This window comes from Morone saxatilis, unplaced genomic scaffold (genome assembly GCF_004916995.1).
Source record: "Morone saxatilis isolate NCDOM2014 unplaced genomic scaffold, NCSU_SB_2.0 Contig3, whole genome shotgun sequence".
In the NCBI taxonomy this organism is placed as follows: domain Eukaryota; kingdom Metazoa; phylum Chordata; class Actinopteri; family Moronidae; genus Morone; species Morone saxatilis.
The window spans coordinates 4,702,986-4,720,557 of NW_023339873.1; the positions used below are offsets into that span (position 1 = coordinate 4,702,986).

Genomic DNA, 17,572 nt, shown 5'->3' on the forward strand with positions numbered 1-17,572 from the left:
AATCACACACACTTTCAATTCCACTGTCACTCATTAGAAGTGTGCTCTGTAAATTTGCGACACGATGAGCAATAATGATGAACTCATCGCAGCTGTATTTTCTTTAATGACCCACTCAGAGATAACATCTGTACCTCACTACAGAGGTGAAACGTTGTGCAACAATTTAACTCCATCATCTGTACCTTTACTTGAATGAATCAACACAACCGTCCAGTGAGCTGCTGTGTCCATTCTGGGAGACTAAAAGCGCCTTTAAACAAGCCTTTTATTAAATGTCTCCATGTTCAGCTTTGACACTTACCATTATGTCACTATGAGCGTTAGCATTAGCTGAAAACGTTGCTGACTGGCTGTAGCTCAGACTTTTAAGTTAACTAACTTCCGTAACAGCGAGCACATTGTATCCTAACGCGTTTAGAGGTTAGAGAGGATGTTGTGGAGTTACTTACTCATTTCTTTGTGGTGTTTACCCCCGAAACTGGGGGGGTTTATTTATATACACTCCTAGCTACTGCTTACTCTTGCCTGTGCGTGTTAACAAAGGTCATGTGACACAATCAGCTGATTCCCCGCCCGCTGGCTGCCTTCAAGTGCTGTCGGAAATACAGGACTTCAAAACAAAAAGTCGAACCTAACTTAGAGTATGTTTTTTTTTGATTTTCTGTGTCTGTATGCAGGAGTGTGTGTAAAGAAATAGGGTGGTTGTAGAAGTTGAGTTAATTTGTGAATTTGCAGTTAAATTTTAATGTACTTGTTCTGGAGCTCTCTGCTGCATTACGTCAGAGGTTCCCAACCCTTTTCTGTCATTTAGTAAGCTGATAACTCCTGTTTAAGTGACATATTTTATGGATATTTCATGTTGTATTCAAAACAGTTCAATGAACCCAAATACTGAACTTAGTGACTGCGAGACTTTTGTGTAAAACGAGTGATTTGGGTGAATTTTGAGCAGATTTGTTCCTGTTTAGGGAACTTTTTATACAATTATTTCTCCCTGACTCTTGGCTATTGTTCTATTAGACAATTTACTTTACTTTAAAATAATTTTTTTTCACAGATGTGAACTAACTAATAAAAATATAGGCCTACTGTGTGTATTTTTAAAGTTTTCTCACACCACCCTTAAAATCAAGAAGGCCTTGCGACCCCCCGCGAAGCTTTTGCGACCCCTAGTGGGGGTCCGGACCCCCAGATTGAGAACCACTGCACTACACAGCACTCACCAGCACACTGAGTTTGCTCAGTTGCCATGGAGCCGTAGATGTTCAAACACTGCATGACTCACACCCATGTTGACTGACTTACATTTTTAGTCTAAACATGAATGAGAAGTCCCGAGGCTCAGTTACCACAGTTACCGTGGCAACCTAGCAAACTCAATCTGTTGATGTGGACCACGTGATGCAGTCGAAAGCCTCAGGAAGAAGACAGCAAGTGGACCTTCAGTTGAGATTGTTTTGTCATTGCTGGTAATCTTGACTTCAGAAAATACAGGTGGAATAAAGTGCTTTAATATGCTTCATATAACAATTCACAATAACCACATAACCACAATATAACCTCCTCTTCTAGCAAGAGTTTAAGTACACATGATCAAGGCATTGACTGTGCTTGATTTAACTGAACCCTGTTGCTGCAAAAGAGAAAATTTTAATTTCCCCTCTATTGGAATGAGGAAATATTATTAAACAGGTTGAGAGAACAAAAAATAAGATAGTCTAATGAGAGGAGGAGTTATTTTCTTTCAATGTATATGTATTTATCGCAGTATTTTACTTGGTATGTATATTTTGAGATGTCATCAGTGTTGGGCAGTAACTCATTACTAGTAATAATATGACTTTTCCCTGTAACTAGTAGTTTAATTAATTACTAATACATTTTAGTAATAATATTACAGGTAAAATAATTAGTTGCAACCTTACTTTTGCTGTCAACCCCCTACTGATTTGAAATCCAACAATCCTTGGATTAATTTTTGTAATCGTGGAGGATGGAAACATTCAGCAGCTGGAAGTATTCACATTACTTTGATTTTAACAAACAAAACTGGATTTAAATCATCATAAGCCTGAATCATAAGCCAATTTTTTGGGTAGTAGCAGAAAACTAATATAGCTAGTAGTGTAACTAATTACTCTTGGCAGGGAGTAATAAGTAAAGTATTAAAATTGCATTAGAAACGAGTAATAAATTCCATTTTTGGAGTAACTAGCCCAAAACTGGACGTCAGATAGACCAGTGAAGGCATCATCAGGTAGAAGGGGAAGAACACACAATTTACTTTACTAATACTAATTACTCAATATTTAACCAACGTTTCACCCACATTATCAGGATTCAACTGACATTCAGTTTTTAATACATCCCCCCTTGTCTCCCTCTCTCTCTCCCTCTGTCTGTCTCCCACCATCCCCACTGCCAAATTGGGAGCCTGTCTCTATGACAACGTAGTACAGGCGGGGTCTGCCAGCTGGAGGCAGAGTCAATCAGTCCTCCGTTGGCATCACAGCTCGAAAAACCTCCACACTGCATCACGCCCTGAGTGGAATGGAAGAAAAGGACAAGAAAGAACATGTATGTAAAGCTTTGGTTGCTTTTTCGCGGCATGTATCGCAACATTCCTGCAGGAAATTATGATTGTGGAGATGTTTTCTTTCACTCCGGCAGTGGCGAATACACAGAAGCATAGTTTTTGTGTGTCCAGCTGAGTCACTGATTGTTTTAAAAAAAGAAAAGAAAACGTGGATCAATAAAGCTATTGTTCCCATCGGTGCCATAGGTGGCAGCTCACCGCGCACTCAGGCTCCAGCAGGCTGCACGATGGAGGAACCTGCTCCTCCAGTGATACAGAAAGTGTGCTGTTTTAACGGTTAGGCCTCATCCTGATCTGTACGTTTAAACATCTCTATTGTTTCACAGGGGGAGTATATCGGAGAGATAAAGGGGGGGCTGCGGCCTTCAATGAAACTGGTCGTTATGGGAATTATTAACAAAAAACCCAAGAGGTTAGTGCAAGCACCTGTTTTTTTTTATTATTATTTAAAAAGCGAGTCATACATTATTGATATAGCTACTGTTGCACATGTGACGTGGCAGCCAATTAGAGTTAGTGATAAAAAATGCACTGGACTGTCATAAAACTGATTTTTTTTAAAAGCAGATAGGCAGCTGTTGTCTGCGTTTTGAGTGCATATGCAGTGCCAAAATATCTTTTTAAGGCCAGTGCGTTTCCTAATTATAGGTTAGTCTGCGATTGTGCGTGGGAGAGCTGCAAATCCCATGAAATCTGAAGAGTCATACTGGAATTTCTTCGGTTGATAACATCACATTCATTCAGTCGTCAGTAAGAGATGGCAATTAGGCTCCAAACAAAAATAAACTTCTTTTTTTATGTCAAGACATTTATTTTTAGCTGCTGAAACATTAGGAGGGTTTTTAAGGACAAATGCTCTCAAAGGACCTTTTTGCTAGACACTGAATATAACATGACTGTAGTTATTTTAGAGCTGTAAAGCAGCTGTGATAATAAGAGTCATGTCATTAATTAACAAAAAGCTGCTGCCAGAAACATGTTCTTTGTCATCTTGGTTGTCAGATTGGGTTCAAATAAAATGTAAATGATCAAAAACTGTTTAGTTACAAAATCTCTGCAAAATTAAAGGTTTGTACAGAAGTTTGTTTATAACGTTTTAACTTTGTAATACAGTAAAGTGTGGACATAATCAGTGTAAACAAAAGTATTCAAACAATTGACTTTAGTAAAAGTAGTAATACTACATTGTAAAAATACTCTGTTTCTTAAGTGAAAGTGCAGAAGTAATGGAAGTAAATGTACTTAAAGTATCAAAAGTAAACATACTCAGTATCGTCCCTGCAGTATTATTTTACCTCCTTATTACTGACACTGAGCTAATTTTAACTACTTTATATGATTTTGGATAGTTTATTGTATAGCAGTGCATAATATTCTATAAACTGATCATATGTTTTGTCTGTTAAAAGATATTAATTTGCAAAGTAACTAAATGTAGTGAGTAACAAGTGCAATATTCCCCTCTGAAATGTAATGGAGTACAAGTGTAAACTAAACTAAGTGAAAATACTAAAGTAAAATATCTTAAATACAGTATTTCAGTAAATGTAGTTATTTTCCACCACTAAAAAGTTGGTACAAAAATGATCAGTCTTCTAAATTATCCTGCAGGAATAAGCCAATGTGCCTTCCATACATTATTTATTATTCAGGCTTCTTGCTCTCTTGATCAAAGTGCTTAAATGAATGATCAATTATCTACATAATTTGTTATTCAGTCTTCTTCATTAAGTACTTTATTACTACATTACAGTTGTGATAAAGACCAGAAGATGTCACTGTTCTCTAAAGAATCACATTTATAAACCAAGTTACTGGTTTATTCGCACATTTTCATGTCTTTTATGTGCAAAAATCTTGATTTGAAAAGTAACTACAGCTGCTAAATAGTTATAGTGATGTAAGAAAAACAATACTTCCTTCTAAAATGTAGTGGCGTAAAAATATGAAGTGGAAAGAGATGAAGAAAATACACCACTGCACTTCAGTTTTTTTATAAATGTTGTATTTTGCAGCACTTTGGTGTTTTCCCTGATCTCTCGTGTGTTTGAACAGCATTGAGGTGATTGTGTCCAGTAAGCCTCAGGAGGAGGACACAGAGGGCGACGTGGGACTTCAGTTAAAGGTCAACTTCACGGATAAGGCCGTCCAACGTAACGCCCGCCTGGCTGGAAAGTGGGGTCGAGCTGAAACTACCCTCTCTTTCTTTCCTTTTGCACCAGGAGAATCCTTCAAGGTACACGTATAATCTCTGACTGTATGTGGGGAGGTGACACTAACGCAGAGTGACTAACAGGGAGAATTGATCGTTATGGACGAAAGCAAAGTTGATTAGTATCTGATCTTTCGATGAGTTTAAAATTTAAAAAAAAAATTTACTGGAGAATTGCTGCAGTTCTTTTTACTTTTGGTTGGCAAGAGGTTGCAGAAATATATGCTGATTTAATCACAAACAATCACTTATATCAGTATTTTTTACTTTTTTGAAAAGCCTCCAAATTAAGATATTGTAACTCAGAAACATTACATTATTGTGGCACATTATTGAATTATTGAATAGAAATATCATTAGAAATCAATACATTACTGTTGTTGTCTTCTGTCATTGAACCTGTTCCTGAAATCTGTGTGTAATTTCAGTTTTTTAACGCATTATTTTTTAAATTATTCTAAATTAATGTGTTAAATTTGACAGCATTTGACACCAAAGTCAGCAGCTGCCACCCTATGCCCTCCTCTAGACCCAGCATGGGGATTTTTTATTTATTTCATTTTTATTTACTTATAATATATGCATTTACCTTAATTATGTCATTTAATTATTATCTGCATGTAGTGTGTTTGTATGTTGGTATATAGTTATTGTTTATGTTACCACCTGTTTTAAAGTAAAGTGAAACAAGACAGAAATCTCTCAAGTCAAATAACTATAACTGTTATTTGACTTTGACAGAAAATGGTGTGTTAATGTTGGAACACATCTCTCATAGTAAGAGCATTTTTCAACCTTAAGTGTCTAAATATTTGATGCCTAAATCAGGCAAATCTGTGACTTCTCAGTTAGTATGAACAGGACAGTCTTCTCTGTTTAACAATGTGTGTTCTCACATAAAGCTTTGAATATAAAAAACCTGACCCTCTCCTCCTCTACCTCCCCTCTGACATTCAGATGGAGATAGTTTGTGAGCACCAACAGTTTCGTATCTTGGTGGACGGACAGCCTCTGTGTGGATTCACCCACCGGCTCTCTCCGCTTGCCTCCCTCACTGCCTTACGAGTCTTTGGAGATCTACAGCTCACCAAGGTGGCCTAACACCAGCGAGTAGAAAGAAGCATACATTAGGGACGTTCTGGGACAGTATTCAAAACATAAGATTAGAATAGAGCTACTTTTTGAGTGAATAAATGAACCCATAGTGGGGGTGTCCAAATAAAGTTACGCCTGCCTCGTAATGACGTGCTAAGACAAAGTGCCTTCACTAGATTACCTATTTGGAGACTTGAAGATAATGACTGAATGTAACAGTCATCATTGTCTTAAATAAACTGGAGAATGTGATTTGAAGTGAATTAAGCAAATGTGGTCTAAGCTATAATATTTTCCCGTAAGGAACATTTGTACAAACACGATGCGTCACGAAGTGCTGCATCAGACTTTGTACATTCGGATCTCAGACGTTTGTCTTTGATTTCTCTGGAGATAACCTTTGAAAGCACTTCCGTTTACGAGCGCCTGCATGAAGATGAATGTTCCTGAAATCAATTGATTGTCATTCTGTGCCCGACTAAGTACTGTAACAGGTGTAATAATGTAAAACGATAGCTTGCGTTAGTGCATGCCAGTAATACACACATTATGTGTCATTCTTTTGAGGTTGCCTCCAGATTCAACACAAAGCTGGAAGGATTAGATTTATGTCACACTTTCTGTTATTCTACCATCATCAGTTTTAGCTTTTTAAAAGCCTCTAACGCCCACAGGTTTGTGTGCTTAGATTTTTACCACAAGCACTTTTTATGTGAATGTTTCATATTGACTTTTCTCACCTGCAATAAATCACTTTTGTTGTTATTTGTTTTGTTGTTTTCCACTTTGTGGCTGAGTAACCGCTGCTTGGATTAACTCCAAAATCCACTCAACATTATTATATATGACTGAGGTATTGTGTCACTTATGATTTCACTGGAACAAGACTCTAAACCAACGCCAGCTCAGATTGAGTCATTCAGATAAAGGCTCGACTCAGCTTGCTGACTGGGAGTGCCCATCTGATTGCTGGTAGCCGCGGGCCTGAACTAAAACTTGATGATTGTGACTATTACCTCCTGTGGTTGTTCTTGTCTCCACTTGTACTTCCTCATGATGTCAGATCCTCTACATATGTAAAAGTACCAAATGCAACCCTACAAAGATACTCCCCTCAGGGTGTCTGCAGGGTTCAGTTAAGTTCACTTTAAGAGTTTTTAATGGGCCAGTGTGTAGAATTTGATGGCATGTAGCGGTTAAGTTACAGATTGCAAACAGCTGAATACAGCTCAGTCTACAACAGCCACAAAACTCTTGAAAACCATAAAAGGCCATATCTACAGCCAGTGTTTGGTTTGTCCATTCCGGGATACTGTAGAAACATGGTGGCCTCTGTAGAAGATTACCCGCTCCCTCAATAGAAATGTCTCATTCTGCGGTAACAAAAACACAATTCTTATATTCAGGTAATTATACACTGATGAAAACATACCTATGATTATTATATTACATTTCTGCCAATAAAACATCCTAAATGTTACACACTGGACCTTTAAGACCCTCTTCATAGCACATCTAGAACTCTTGTTCATAATTTAATAGCTTTTTCATGGTCACACTGGTATAAAACTATGATGAAAACCACGACGGACAATATGACCTAGAATTCTTTTTTTATTATATTAGATTTTTTTACAGAGTTACAGCTGGAGAACAAGTACATTTCATAACACTGCTTCTTATGGAAGGCAAAGAAAATATTTGTATAAGACTTTTGTGATTGAAATTCAATACTTTTGAATATCTTATGTGGCCTTTGTTGAGGAAACTAAATTAAATGCTTTTTAAGATCTGTACGTATTATCAGCCAAAATGTACTTAAAGTATCAAAAGCAAAAATACTTGAAAAAGACATATTATATATCACATATCTAGATTACTAATACTGATGCATATGTGTCATTTTACTACTGAAGTTGGTCATGGCAGAGCTAGATTTAACCACTTTTGAGTCCAGTGGTTCCAAACTTTAGGGTTGGGTTACTCCCAGAATAAACTGGGATGATTAATGGGAGAGGAAAGTAGGAAAAACTAAGTTCTACTACATAAATGTGTATTCATTTTAAGACTTTGCTCAGCTGTTATAAATATTGGATCAGTTTACCTCTTTGGGCCTTAGACATTATTTAAATGAAACCATCTGGAAAATGTATCTCAGAGACATCTGAGAAAAGACAAAAAGCCCACACAGTGTTTTTCTGTAAAAGGTTCACGAGCCAAAGAGCTTGAGAACCCCTGAATTAATGTTAACAATTCATTATTATATCTTACAAGTTTGTAACATGTTGGTTTAGGTAAAATATTCACCTGTAAGTTAGTGACCACAGCTGTCGTATAAAAGTAGTGGAGTTACAACAGTAGTTAGTAAAGTATTTATTTCTTAAATGTAGTACAAGTGTAAAATAGCAGAAAACTTATAAAATAAATATTTAAGTAAAACACAAGTTGCTTAAAATTAAATGTACTTTTCACCACTGGTGTCTGGAGTGATGTAAACATTTAATGTGGAGAATAAAGTCATAATGATTATGCTTAATAATGATAACATTGTTAAAACACATTAAAACTGAGTGATTACAAGAGAAACTGCTACAACTGTTGGGCTTTTAAAGCCCTTTAAATCCTCATTGTACAAACTTTAAAATACAGAATTATTTTTGAGATAAATGAACAGAAATGTATCCATCAACACTTTCATCTGATTGCATGTTCCCAGTTTGTTGCTACAGTAAACATTCATGGAATGTGTAAAGTCAAAGTTTTCTTCACAGCTGGATAAATGAACCAATCCACTGCTCTATGTCTGCTTTCTGATTGCATCTATCCAGTCCATCTTCTCCTGGTGGGTCGGAGCCTGGATGAAGTAATGTGTGTCCGACTGAGTGATGATTTTAAACAAGTTGCCTTGAATGTTGCCTTTCACACCTGTGTGGGAGGATCAAATAAAAAGTATAATTGCATTGAGATTGACACAATAGGGATGCTTTAGATGGACAGACTGACATATTAAATCATGAAAAGTGTAGTTACAGCTTAATATAAAAAGCCAAAAGACACATTAAGTAACTTTTGTTTTGCATTAGTGTTAAATACAATAAATTATGGCTCACATTTCATCAGGAGAACAAAATACAGGTCTGTGACTGTATGATCTCTGAGCTTTAAAGGATGATTTTGGGTGTATTTTTCTTATTATTAAGAAATCTCATAAAAAGACCAAAACCAACAATATGAAGAAATAAAAAAAAAAAACACTGCTCATCTGGTATCAGTTTTTGTTTGTCTCTGAATACCATTTTTGCACAGATTTGAGTGTGTGGATGATTTTCTTCATTATTTAAAAAAAGATGATTCCCTAAAACTGGTGTCCAGTGTAGTTGTTAGAAAATATTACACAAACAGAAGTAAGTAGTGCACTCTCAGCAGCAGATTTTGAGCTTTAATGAGTATTTACAGCAGCAGGATGAAACATGTTTGGACAACAATAATAAGATATATCAGGCTTGGTGTTTTTCATGAGTAATAAGAAACCTAGAACATTGTATACATGTATCTAGAATGGACAGACTACGTTTGCACGTTATCAGTGAAATCATCCTCCATTCACCTCATCGCACCATTTAATGTTCTAAATTCTTCAATAAGGAGGCAAAGTTATCTCCCAGACACATAACCTGAGTCAAAAAAAGGAAACGAAAACAATTTCTTCTTAACACTAGTCCTGTCTTGTAATCATTTGCTTGTTTACGTACAGTCTATGCTGACATAGACAGTGACTCACCTGAGGGAACTCCATTATCGCCCAGAGAAGACACCAGACAGCCTCGCAGTGAGAAGCCACCAACGGGGCTGATATCATCCTGACAAGTGACATAGACAGGAAGTGGAATAGACTGACTCAGATTTGAGTAAATGAATTAAATGGAATTATGAGTGTTGTAAGTAATGACATCAGAGTCATAGTCGGCCTGAGGGAAACAGGCAAACAAAACAACTGTGTTGTATGGGCCAGGTCTGCTTTAGAGTGTTCAGTGCCACATTTAGGTCATGTTGCTATGTGTCCATAAGTGAATCACACTTTCTTTAAGGTTTTATCAGGTAATTATCAACTTTCTTTAGTGATTTTAATTTCAGTTTATTGCCCTATGTTGAACACTCACCTTTGTTGGATCAAAATAGTGAAGAAAGGCCGGCTCTGAACGCAGCACAAACAGTCGCACCTTCCAGTTCTTCCTTCTGTGGCCCTGTGTTTAAATGGCCAAGTGTTTGAATAAAAGTCATATGATATAATAGTACCACTTTATAATAAGATAACGTTTATAAAAGATTAGTACGTTGGAGTAAAAATAAGAATGGGTTGCCAGGTTGTGAAAAAGCTCCTTGGCTGATGTTGATCCTTCCTATTCAGTAATAAGGCTTTTATAAATGCTGGTAGTTCATTTACCAGTGGGGTTCTTACTTTGTAATAAACCATCATTCCTACAGTTATAAATGTTAATAAGCTGTTAATTAAAAGATTCTGGTCCAGATCCTCTGCAACCCTTTTCCAGAATAATGGCTTATAATTGATAATTAAAGTCTTATAAACCCTTTTTAAATATTTGAAATTGGTACTGAATCTTATGTATTTATTCGTTGTTATTTTCAGCATCTTAACACAGAGCTAACACAGTATGTTTACCTGTTTCAGTAGATATCCCCTCTTTGTCACTTTTCCACTCAGCTCTACTGCAGACAGCGAGGTCTCAGCCTTCACACTGCCTCTCTTCTTCAAACTGTCAGACTGGGATTAAACATGCTGTGGATTAATAACACTGATAATCTGTATGTATGTTGGCATTATCCAGCAATAAAGTGCTGGAGGTCAGTACAGCAAGACTTCCTGGCACTCACAAAGCTGTACAGCGCAGTGGAGTCGTCCATGAACTGCTCACTGAGGCCGGCGGTGCGGAGAGCCTCCACACTCTTCAGGCCGATGGTCCGCAGGAAACCCTCCTCCAGCAGGGCCGAGGCCAACGTCATGGCCTCCACACGGGTCAGAACCAGCTGCGAGAACACCAGCCAGTCCACCACCTCTGAACCTGCAGAGACATCACATTTGTATATGTCTATACACGTATTGGAGCCAGATATATACAGATATATGTATATACACAAGAACAATAGATAGATGGAAGACTGTGCATTGCTATATTTGGACATTTAAAACACTAAATGTATAGATACAGAAATAGAGATCTGCATAGGGAGAATAAATGATATATAATTAAATAAAAATAGTGTTATATAAGTTGAATATAAGTTTATTGAATACAAATATAAAGGCAATTTTCATATAGATATAAAGATAAACATGGGCGTGTTGAGATTGTACTTTTTTATTTTATTCTACTTTATTTTGAATGTATTTTTCTCCTTAACGTGTTCCAATACATTATTTTATTTTATGTACATGTAAACCACTATATAAATAAACTGGAATCACCTCAAACTTAAGTAATACAACTTATTTAATCAATAATGATAGCTAAAGATACAATCTAAGTTACAGAAGATGAATAATGATAATATAGTTTATACTCTATATTGTCTTTCCATAGTACTTTTTACTGTCATTGGCTTCATGAGCAAATCAGGTGCAGGGATTATAACCAATAGACAGTAACCAATGGGTGCTACAATCCAATCCTACAATAGATTATAAAGGTGGATTCATTTAAAATGTCTCCAAGCAAACAGCTTCTGAGTTGATGAAGAAGAATTAAAATATTGTAGAAGCTTACCTGAGAAACAGTTGCTGTAAGTGCTGCCCTGCTCCACATGGTTGCTCATCCTGATTCCACTGTGGATGTCGTACATGGAGTCCAACACTTTGCTTTGGAAGAGATAAAGAAGGCAGACAGAAATTTTGAACAAAGTAAACAGAGACAAAAGCAAGCTGTCTCCAAGGTGAGACAGTGAAAACACCACAATGTTTAACATGCTGCAAAGTCTGTGGGAGAACTTTTGTTTCTCAAGGCTTACCTCAGATTGAAGTTGTGTAACTGCGATTCAGCAGGGTCCTGCTGGTTTGTCGTCTTCCCACCTTCGGGTGTCTGCAGCTTGTTGACCGCAGCGGTGATGTCAGCTGCCCAGTCATCTCTCTCCTCACGGGAACAAGCCTCCAAAAAATGATCCACCCCATTCTTCGTCTGGAGCTTGAACACCAACTAAAATAAGAGATTGATGTTCAGTTCTGTTATTCCCAGAGGACTCTGGTCCAACACTTGTCCAAAAATGGATAACAAAGTTGGCAGAAGATGGAGATCAGGTCCTGACAAAACAGTAACCTGAGGTGAAACATTTTCTCATCAAGCGTGAGAACATCAGAGAAACCCAGCTGGTGAAGCCACACCTTCAATGTGGTTTCTACCAATAAAAACATAAACAAAGGAAAACACTAGTGCATCCATGTTATGGACAGCAGCTAGAACAGGTCACAAAGTTCAGTTGTCTCTGCATGTGTAATCTTACAATATAAATTCAAATCTGTGTCTTTGTGTCTTGTGTATATTTTTGCAAATATAGTGTTTTATGATAGATTCAAACCAAGTTATGAAGGCATGTTAATAAACTGTTTATAGAACTGTTTTCTGTTATTTGTTCTTATATGGTAAAAACATCGTATTGCAAATATTTTGACAGATATTGTGATTTTGATATGATTCATAGTGTGAGAATGATCCTTTTTGCATCACAAAAAATCAAAAAATATTAAAATCATGATGATGTCGAATTCTTTGGGGTCTGTAATAAAAAAACATGTTTTCTTAAATCTAGAGAAACAGGAATTGTAAATCAGGGTATCTCTGCAGCACCACAGTACTTCATTATAATGCTGTTTTGTTACACATTTGACCTTTTATCAAATAATTGCAATATTTCATATTGTGCTGCCCTACATGGATGTTCATCATATTATTTGGTTGGTTGATTTCACAAATGAAGACAACAGACAAACAGAAAACTACATACATACTTACTATGACACTTGACACTTAAACTAAGAATACACTTTTTCAAGGTATAAACAAGGTGACTTTCCAATATAATCTTCCACTTCAAAAACCAAAAAAGTCTTCTAAAATGTTTTGTGAAACTTTTGTGTATCTCTTTTGAGTCTGGAAGAACTTACCGGTCGATTTTCATACTCCAGAAAAGGACAAGTTATTTCACAGTCCTTCAGTAGGATTTTTCCTCGCTGACATGAGTCCCTTTTGCCTCCTTCGTACTTGTAATACAACAGCTTGTCTGACATCAACACGAACCAGCGAGCCTTCCAGTTGTGTACAAGATGACCCTGTGATCAGATGATTAAAGATGTATTATATTCCCAGAAAAGAAACATACTCTTTGCTCTTCCAAAGGTTCAGCCCTAATATAATTTACATTAGTTTGACTTTACTTGGATTTTAGTGCTAAAAGTTTACATCCATTTAAGAAAAAAGCCAAAACTCTGCTCCTCATATAAAAATATGTATGTTTACCGTGTGCTACATCCCTCACTACACTGTCTATATTTAACAGCATTTGTTTTATTAAGTGTTTCACAAAAAAAAAGTCTTACCCTTTTCACCAGGAATCCTTCTCTGAGAATCACATTTTTCTTGTCTGTGTCCATACTGTTCAGTGTGATCTTGGCAACTGAGCTTTTCTTGTTCCTGCCTGCTTTTTGATTGTAGAGGGGAGTTTTTATGCCTGAGTAAATGCGTCACCCTGTTCACACCCACACCTTGCTCAACACTTGATGACCATCCAATGCTGCAATTTCTACCAATTATCACACGAGGGCGTACTGACTCCTTCAGAGACTCAGCATGGATGTTGACTGTTCGGTAAAGACTCTTGACATATTTTTGAATGATGAATTTCTGAAAGATTTAAGGTGAACAAGGAAACAGGCTTTTCCTTTTACCTAAATGCATTTGCAATTTAGTTGCAGTGTGTGCGAGGCAGAGAAACCCAGACAGGGGAAAGGAAAAATCTTTCTAAACCAAGAGCTCAAGTTTTCACTCCATCAGTTTCAGTATGTGAAGAATTCAAATCCAGGAGATGAAGCTGTAGCTGAACATCTTCCAGACAGACGAGAGACTTTTTTAATCCCATTTTGATGAAAAAACAGCAGCTGGTGGTCGACCACAGCTCTCCTGCTTTGTAGCAGCTGCACCCAATAGGAGGATGAAGTGCACATATACCTGGTTAATGAGAATAATGTGGTAGTACTTCTGCAACCACATGTGGCCCTGATGAACATTATTCTCTACTCCGTCTTCCTTTACCGCTTCCTGCTATCAACATAATGTCTGCAACTTCCTCTAAACCTCTCCACTGATCTAACTCCCTAGTTAATCATTTCAGCTTACACTGCTGGACAAAAGTAATCGTTGGGTGCTTTGGTAACTTACCCTTCAAGTTCAACCAAGTATTTACTCCATTTAAACCATTAATAACTGATTTTATGGCCACTTGGGAAAGTGGCAGCGGAAACAGGCTCTGAACACAAAACTGACATACAGTATCATCTGTATCACCTTTTAGGTTAATATGTGTCAGCAAACAGTTTTAAACTTATCCAAACATCCAGCCACAATATTAGCATTTATTTAAAGACATATTATAATCTCTTTTGCCTGTGTTTTGGTCTCTACCAACTCCTGAAGGAAATATCTAGCTGCTAAATGCTCCACTATGTTCACCAGCTGGTTGCAAACTGTGTCTGTCTGCAGTTTAGTTCTGGGCAGTCAGTGAGTTTTTAGAGCTTTTTTGTTAAAAAAAAAAAAACAACAGCTACCTGCTGCTAAAACTACGCTAGGAGAGTGAGTGTGAACTAAAACAGTGAAGTTGAGCTGAGCTGAGAGACGCTAAAACACTGTACAGTTGAGAGGAACTGCAGTGTCAGACTTTGATTATCTGTGGGTTTGTTTCTATGAGCAACACCTTTTACATTACATAATAATTAGATGAAAAGTTCCTATAGAAATATGAATCATAGCTGCTTTGTCTTTTTGATTGTGTTGGAACGAATATTTTACTGATTAATTGGTACATGGTGGGTCAAGTTCAGCACTGTGATTACTCATAAACTCATAAACTGTCCAAACTGAGGCAGTTAAATAACCTATTCTTTGAGGAACTATTAAAGTTGCTATAAGTAGGATTGAACATTTCTGGACTTTGGCGCCTTCTAGTGGCAAAACCAAAGACAAAGAATTGTGTCTAATTCGTAGACACTGGGAGACCTCCTACTGAATTCATATATTTTGTTTTCATTTATAAGTATTTAAAATGTATACATTGTTCTACTGATGAGGTACAAAACGAGAGCCTTAACCTTTCCTAATTGCACATATTTTTTCTCAGTTTTACTGGGAGAAAAAACTCATAGGCATTTATAAAGTATTTAAAACGTAGTTATTGTTTTACTGATGATGAAGTTATGATTTATCAAATTTATATCACTTCAAAATGGCTGCTTTACCTGTTCAAGAAAATATTAGTTGATACAGAAATAGCAGTAAAAATGATCAGGAACATTCATGTACTGTGTACAAATTTGCTCTTCTCACTGTGAAGTGAGTCGCCATAGTTTGTCATTTTTAAAAAGTTGTGTCCCCAGAAAGAGGTTTTCTTTTTTCCCAACATTTTTAAAGGATAAGGCTGGCAATATTATATGTTTTTGTCAACAAGTCCAATGAAAAGACCAACAATCAGGTACTCTAACTTCCTTACCCTGTCTGTGGTACTCAACCCCAAGCTCAATGAGTCCTTCTGAAAATACAAAAAAACAAAAATGAGTCACCAGTATGTAGTTTTAATACAATATGTAATAAATAGTTTATTTGTTGGGACTATTTTCAGCTGCAGATTATTTGTTGCTCTAATGAGTATTTCCAGCAGCAGGACATTGAATGTCAGACTGACTCAAAATAAACTACAGTGTGTGTGTTCATAGTTAGAATTATGTGTTTTAATCATTTTTATATAACAATGGAGTTCTATAGCATGGAGGAATAACATACATCAGGCTTTGCATACACAGATGGTCAGGTTTCATCTGTATCTTTTAACATTTCAAAACCTTTTTGATAATTTTATAATTTTGATTAATAATGACTTTTTGTGACATTTAGAGCAACAGTTTATAGTGATTTTGTCTTGTAATGGAGTTATGATCTATAGCTCACTATGATCCCTTTAATAGTTTTGACTGTTTGAATACATATTGTCATACAATCTTTTATCTCAAAAACACTTCTTCAGCTAGAGAGAACAAATTATGCAAATTCTTTAAGAATATAGCTGGAAAAAACATTACCAAAAATCCTGCAGGAATTACATTTAGGATTTAAGAAAATATGTTTTTATTTTCCCTCAAGGTCTTATGAGGTTTTTCCAACAGGTTGTCAGCGAGTTTTAATAAGTTTAGATGGTCGTATGCCATATAACCCTTTTATTTTTAATGAAAATCAAAAAAGGGTCTTTTGTATGATGAGAGAGGCATGAATCTTACAGCTCTCCTCTGCTGCAGGACTCCTGTAAACTCTCCATTGTGTCTCCCAGGTGAAGGAACCTGCACATAGAAGCATGCAGTTATGAGACAAATGGAATGTGCAGCAGACTCAATGTAGCAACCGGCCAAAAAAGTGTCAAGAAAAGAGTCTGTTAAACATACAGAGGAACAAAAAAACCCTGAATCCTGCTTCCGAGTCTCAAGCACCTTTCCTGAGTCAGAGTCAAACATGCTACTCTGAGCTGACTGTTAAAGTCAAGTCACAGGGTAAGGTGTGTCTGGAATGCCCTCTGTGTAACATTAACCATAAATCAAACATTAATAACGTTTAAAAAAAAGATGATGGTGTTTTGGCATGCCAGGATATGAAGGGCTCTGACGCAGGTCAGCTCACGTGGAGCACTTGGTTGTCCTGGTCACACACTTGCACAAATGCAAACACTCGCCAGACTCTGTTTTCTTGGTCCACAGATTTATTGTTCGCTGGGTGTGTGTTTGAATGTCCACGTCCACAGCTGGTTACACAGAGCATGTCGCTGGTCAATCTCATGCTTTATGAGACTGAAAGGGAGACAGGATTCCCTCTGGGGTGATAAATATGAGGGTTTTATTCCCAAATAGCACAAATTTGTTTCTCAAAAATGTTATTTTATGTTCAAAATGATCATTAGAAAATTACAAATTGTTACAAATCTCCAAACTTTCACACATTGCCTGCAATGAGGATGAATAAGTTTGTTTTTTCTTTGTAATGTTGAAATTTTTCACAAAGTAGACAAATTTAATTTGAATTTGAAACTCAACTTTTCAAAGTGCTGCAGCTGAACAGAAATTGTTTTGATTTTTCCACAAACAGCAAAATGTCCTTTTCTATAGTTGCTCCTCAAGTGTCGAGGATGAGAATGAAATTGCTCGTATACAGTACAGTAGTGACGTTAAATTGCCTTTGTGATAAAGGGTGAAATTGAAAAAAACAGGATGTTCCAGAGTCAAGAGGAGAAACACTGTGTGGCAGATTATCCTGCTGTTTGCCTTGAGATTTCTCAATCAGTGGCCTCTTCAATAAAAAGTGACACAGTGGTTTATGGTTGTTGACCTATTTTACAAGCGCTGCAGA

The 17,572-nt window shown here is 36.7% G+C and overlaps 3 protein-coding genes across 3 annotated transcripts in view; 1 reads left to right on the top strand and 2 right to left on the bottom strand.

Moving 5' to 3' along the window:
• Nucleotides 1–535, bottom strand: part of zfyve26 (zinc finger, FYVE domain containing 26) — a 25,686-nt gene extending 25,151 nt beyond the window's left edge. The window contains exon 1 of the mRNA XM_035673856.1: nucleotides 453–535. The gene's annotated coding sequence lies outside the window, so the exon portion shown is untranslated. The remainder of the gene's footprint in view (nucleotides 1–452) is intronic.
• Nucleotides 536–2,502: 1,967 nt separating this feature from the next.
• si:ch211-10a23.2 (uncharacterized protein LOC567812 homolog) lies at nucleotides 2,503–6,671 on the top strand. Its single transcript, XM_035673861.1, has 4 exons — nucleotides 2,503–2,580; nucleotides 2,926–3,011; nucleotides 4,655–4,835; nucleotides 5,769–6,671. Exons 1-4 carry the CDS (start codon nucleotides 2,554–2,556, stop codon nucleotides 5,910–5,912), a joined length of 438 nt encoding a protein of 145 aa, XP_035529754.1. The 5' UTR covers nucleotides 2,503–2,553; the 3' UTR covers nucleotides 5,913–6,671.
• A 1,597-nt stretch (nucleotides 6,672–8,268) lies between these two features.
• On the bottom strand, nucleotides 8,269–13,633 carry plek2 (pleckstrin 2). The gene is made up of 9 exons (XM_035673862.1): nucleotides 13,513–13,633; nucleotides 13,081–13,245; nucleotides 11,931–12,115; nucleotides 11,690–11,781; nucleotides 10,800–10,987; nucleotides 10,588–10,689; nucleotides 10,067–10,150; nucleotides 9,688–9,766; nucleotides 8,269–8,831 (listed from the first exon to the last, which is right to left on the bottom strand). The coding sequence occupies exons 1-9, from the start codon at nucleotides 13,564–13,566 to the stop codon at nucleotides 8,704–8,706; spliced, it is 1,077 nt and encodes a 358-aa protein (XP_035529755.1). The 5' UTR covers nucleotides 13,567–13,633; the 3' UTR covers nucleotides 8,269–8,703.
• Between the last annotated feature and the right edge of the window lie 3,939 nt (nucleotides 13,634–17,572).

Coding starts and splice junctions, on each gene's coding strand:
- si:ch211-10a23.2 (XM_035673861.1), top strand. CDS start 2,554: ATGGAAGAAAAGGACAAGAAAGAACAT. Junction 2,581..2,925: donor AAAAGGACAAGAAAGAACAT/GTATGTAAAGCT, acceptor ATTGTTTCACAG/GGGGAGTATATCGGAGAGAT. Junction 4,836..5,768: donor CACCAGGAGAATCCTTCAAG/GTACACGTATAA, acceptor TCTGACATTCAG/ATGGAGATAGTTTGTGAGCA.
- plek2 (XM_035673862.1), bottom strand. CDS start 13,566: ATGGACACAGACAAGAAAAATGTGATTCTCAGAGAAGGATTCCTGGTG. Junction 12,116..13,080: donor TGGAGTATGAAAATCGACCG/GTAAGTTCTTCC, acceptor CTCTTATTTTAG/TTGGTGTTCAAGCTCCAGAC. Junction 10,690..10,799: donor CCACTGCGCTGTACAGCTTT/GTGAGTGCCAGG, acceptor GTTTAATCCCAG/TCTGACAGTTTGAAGAAGAG.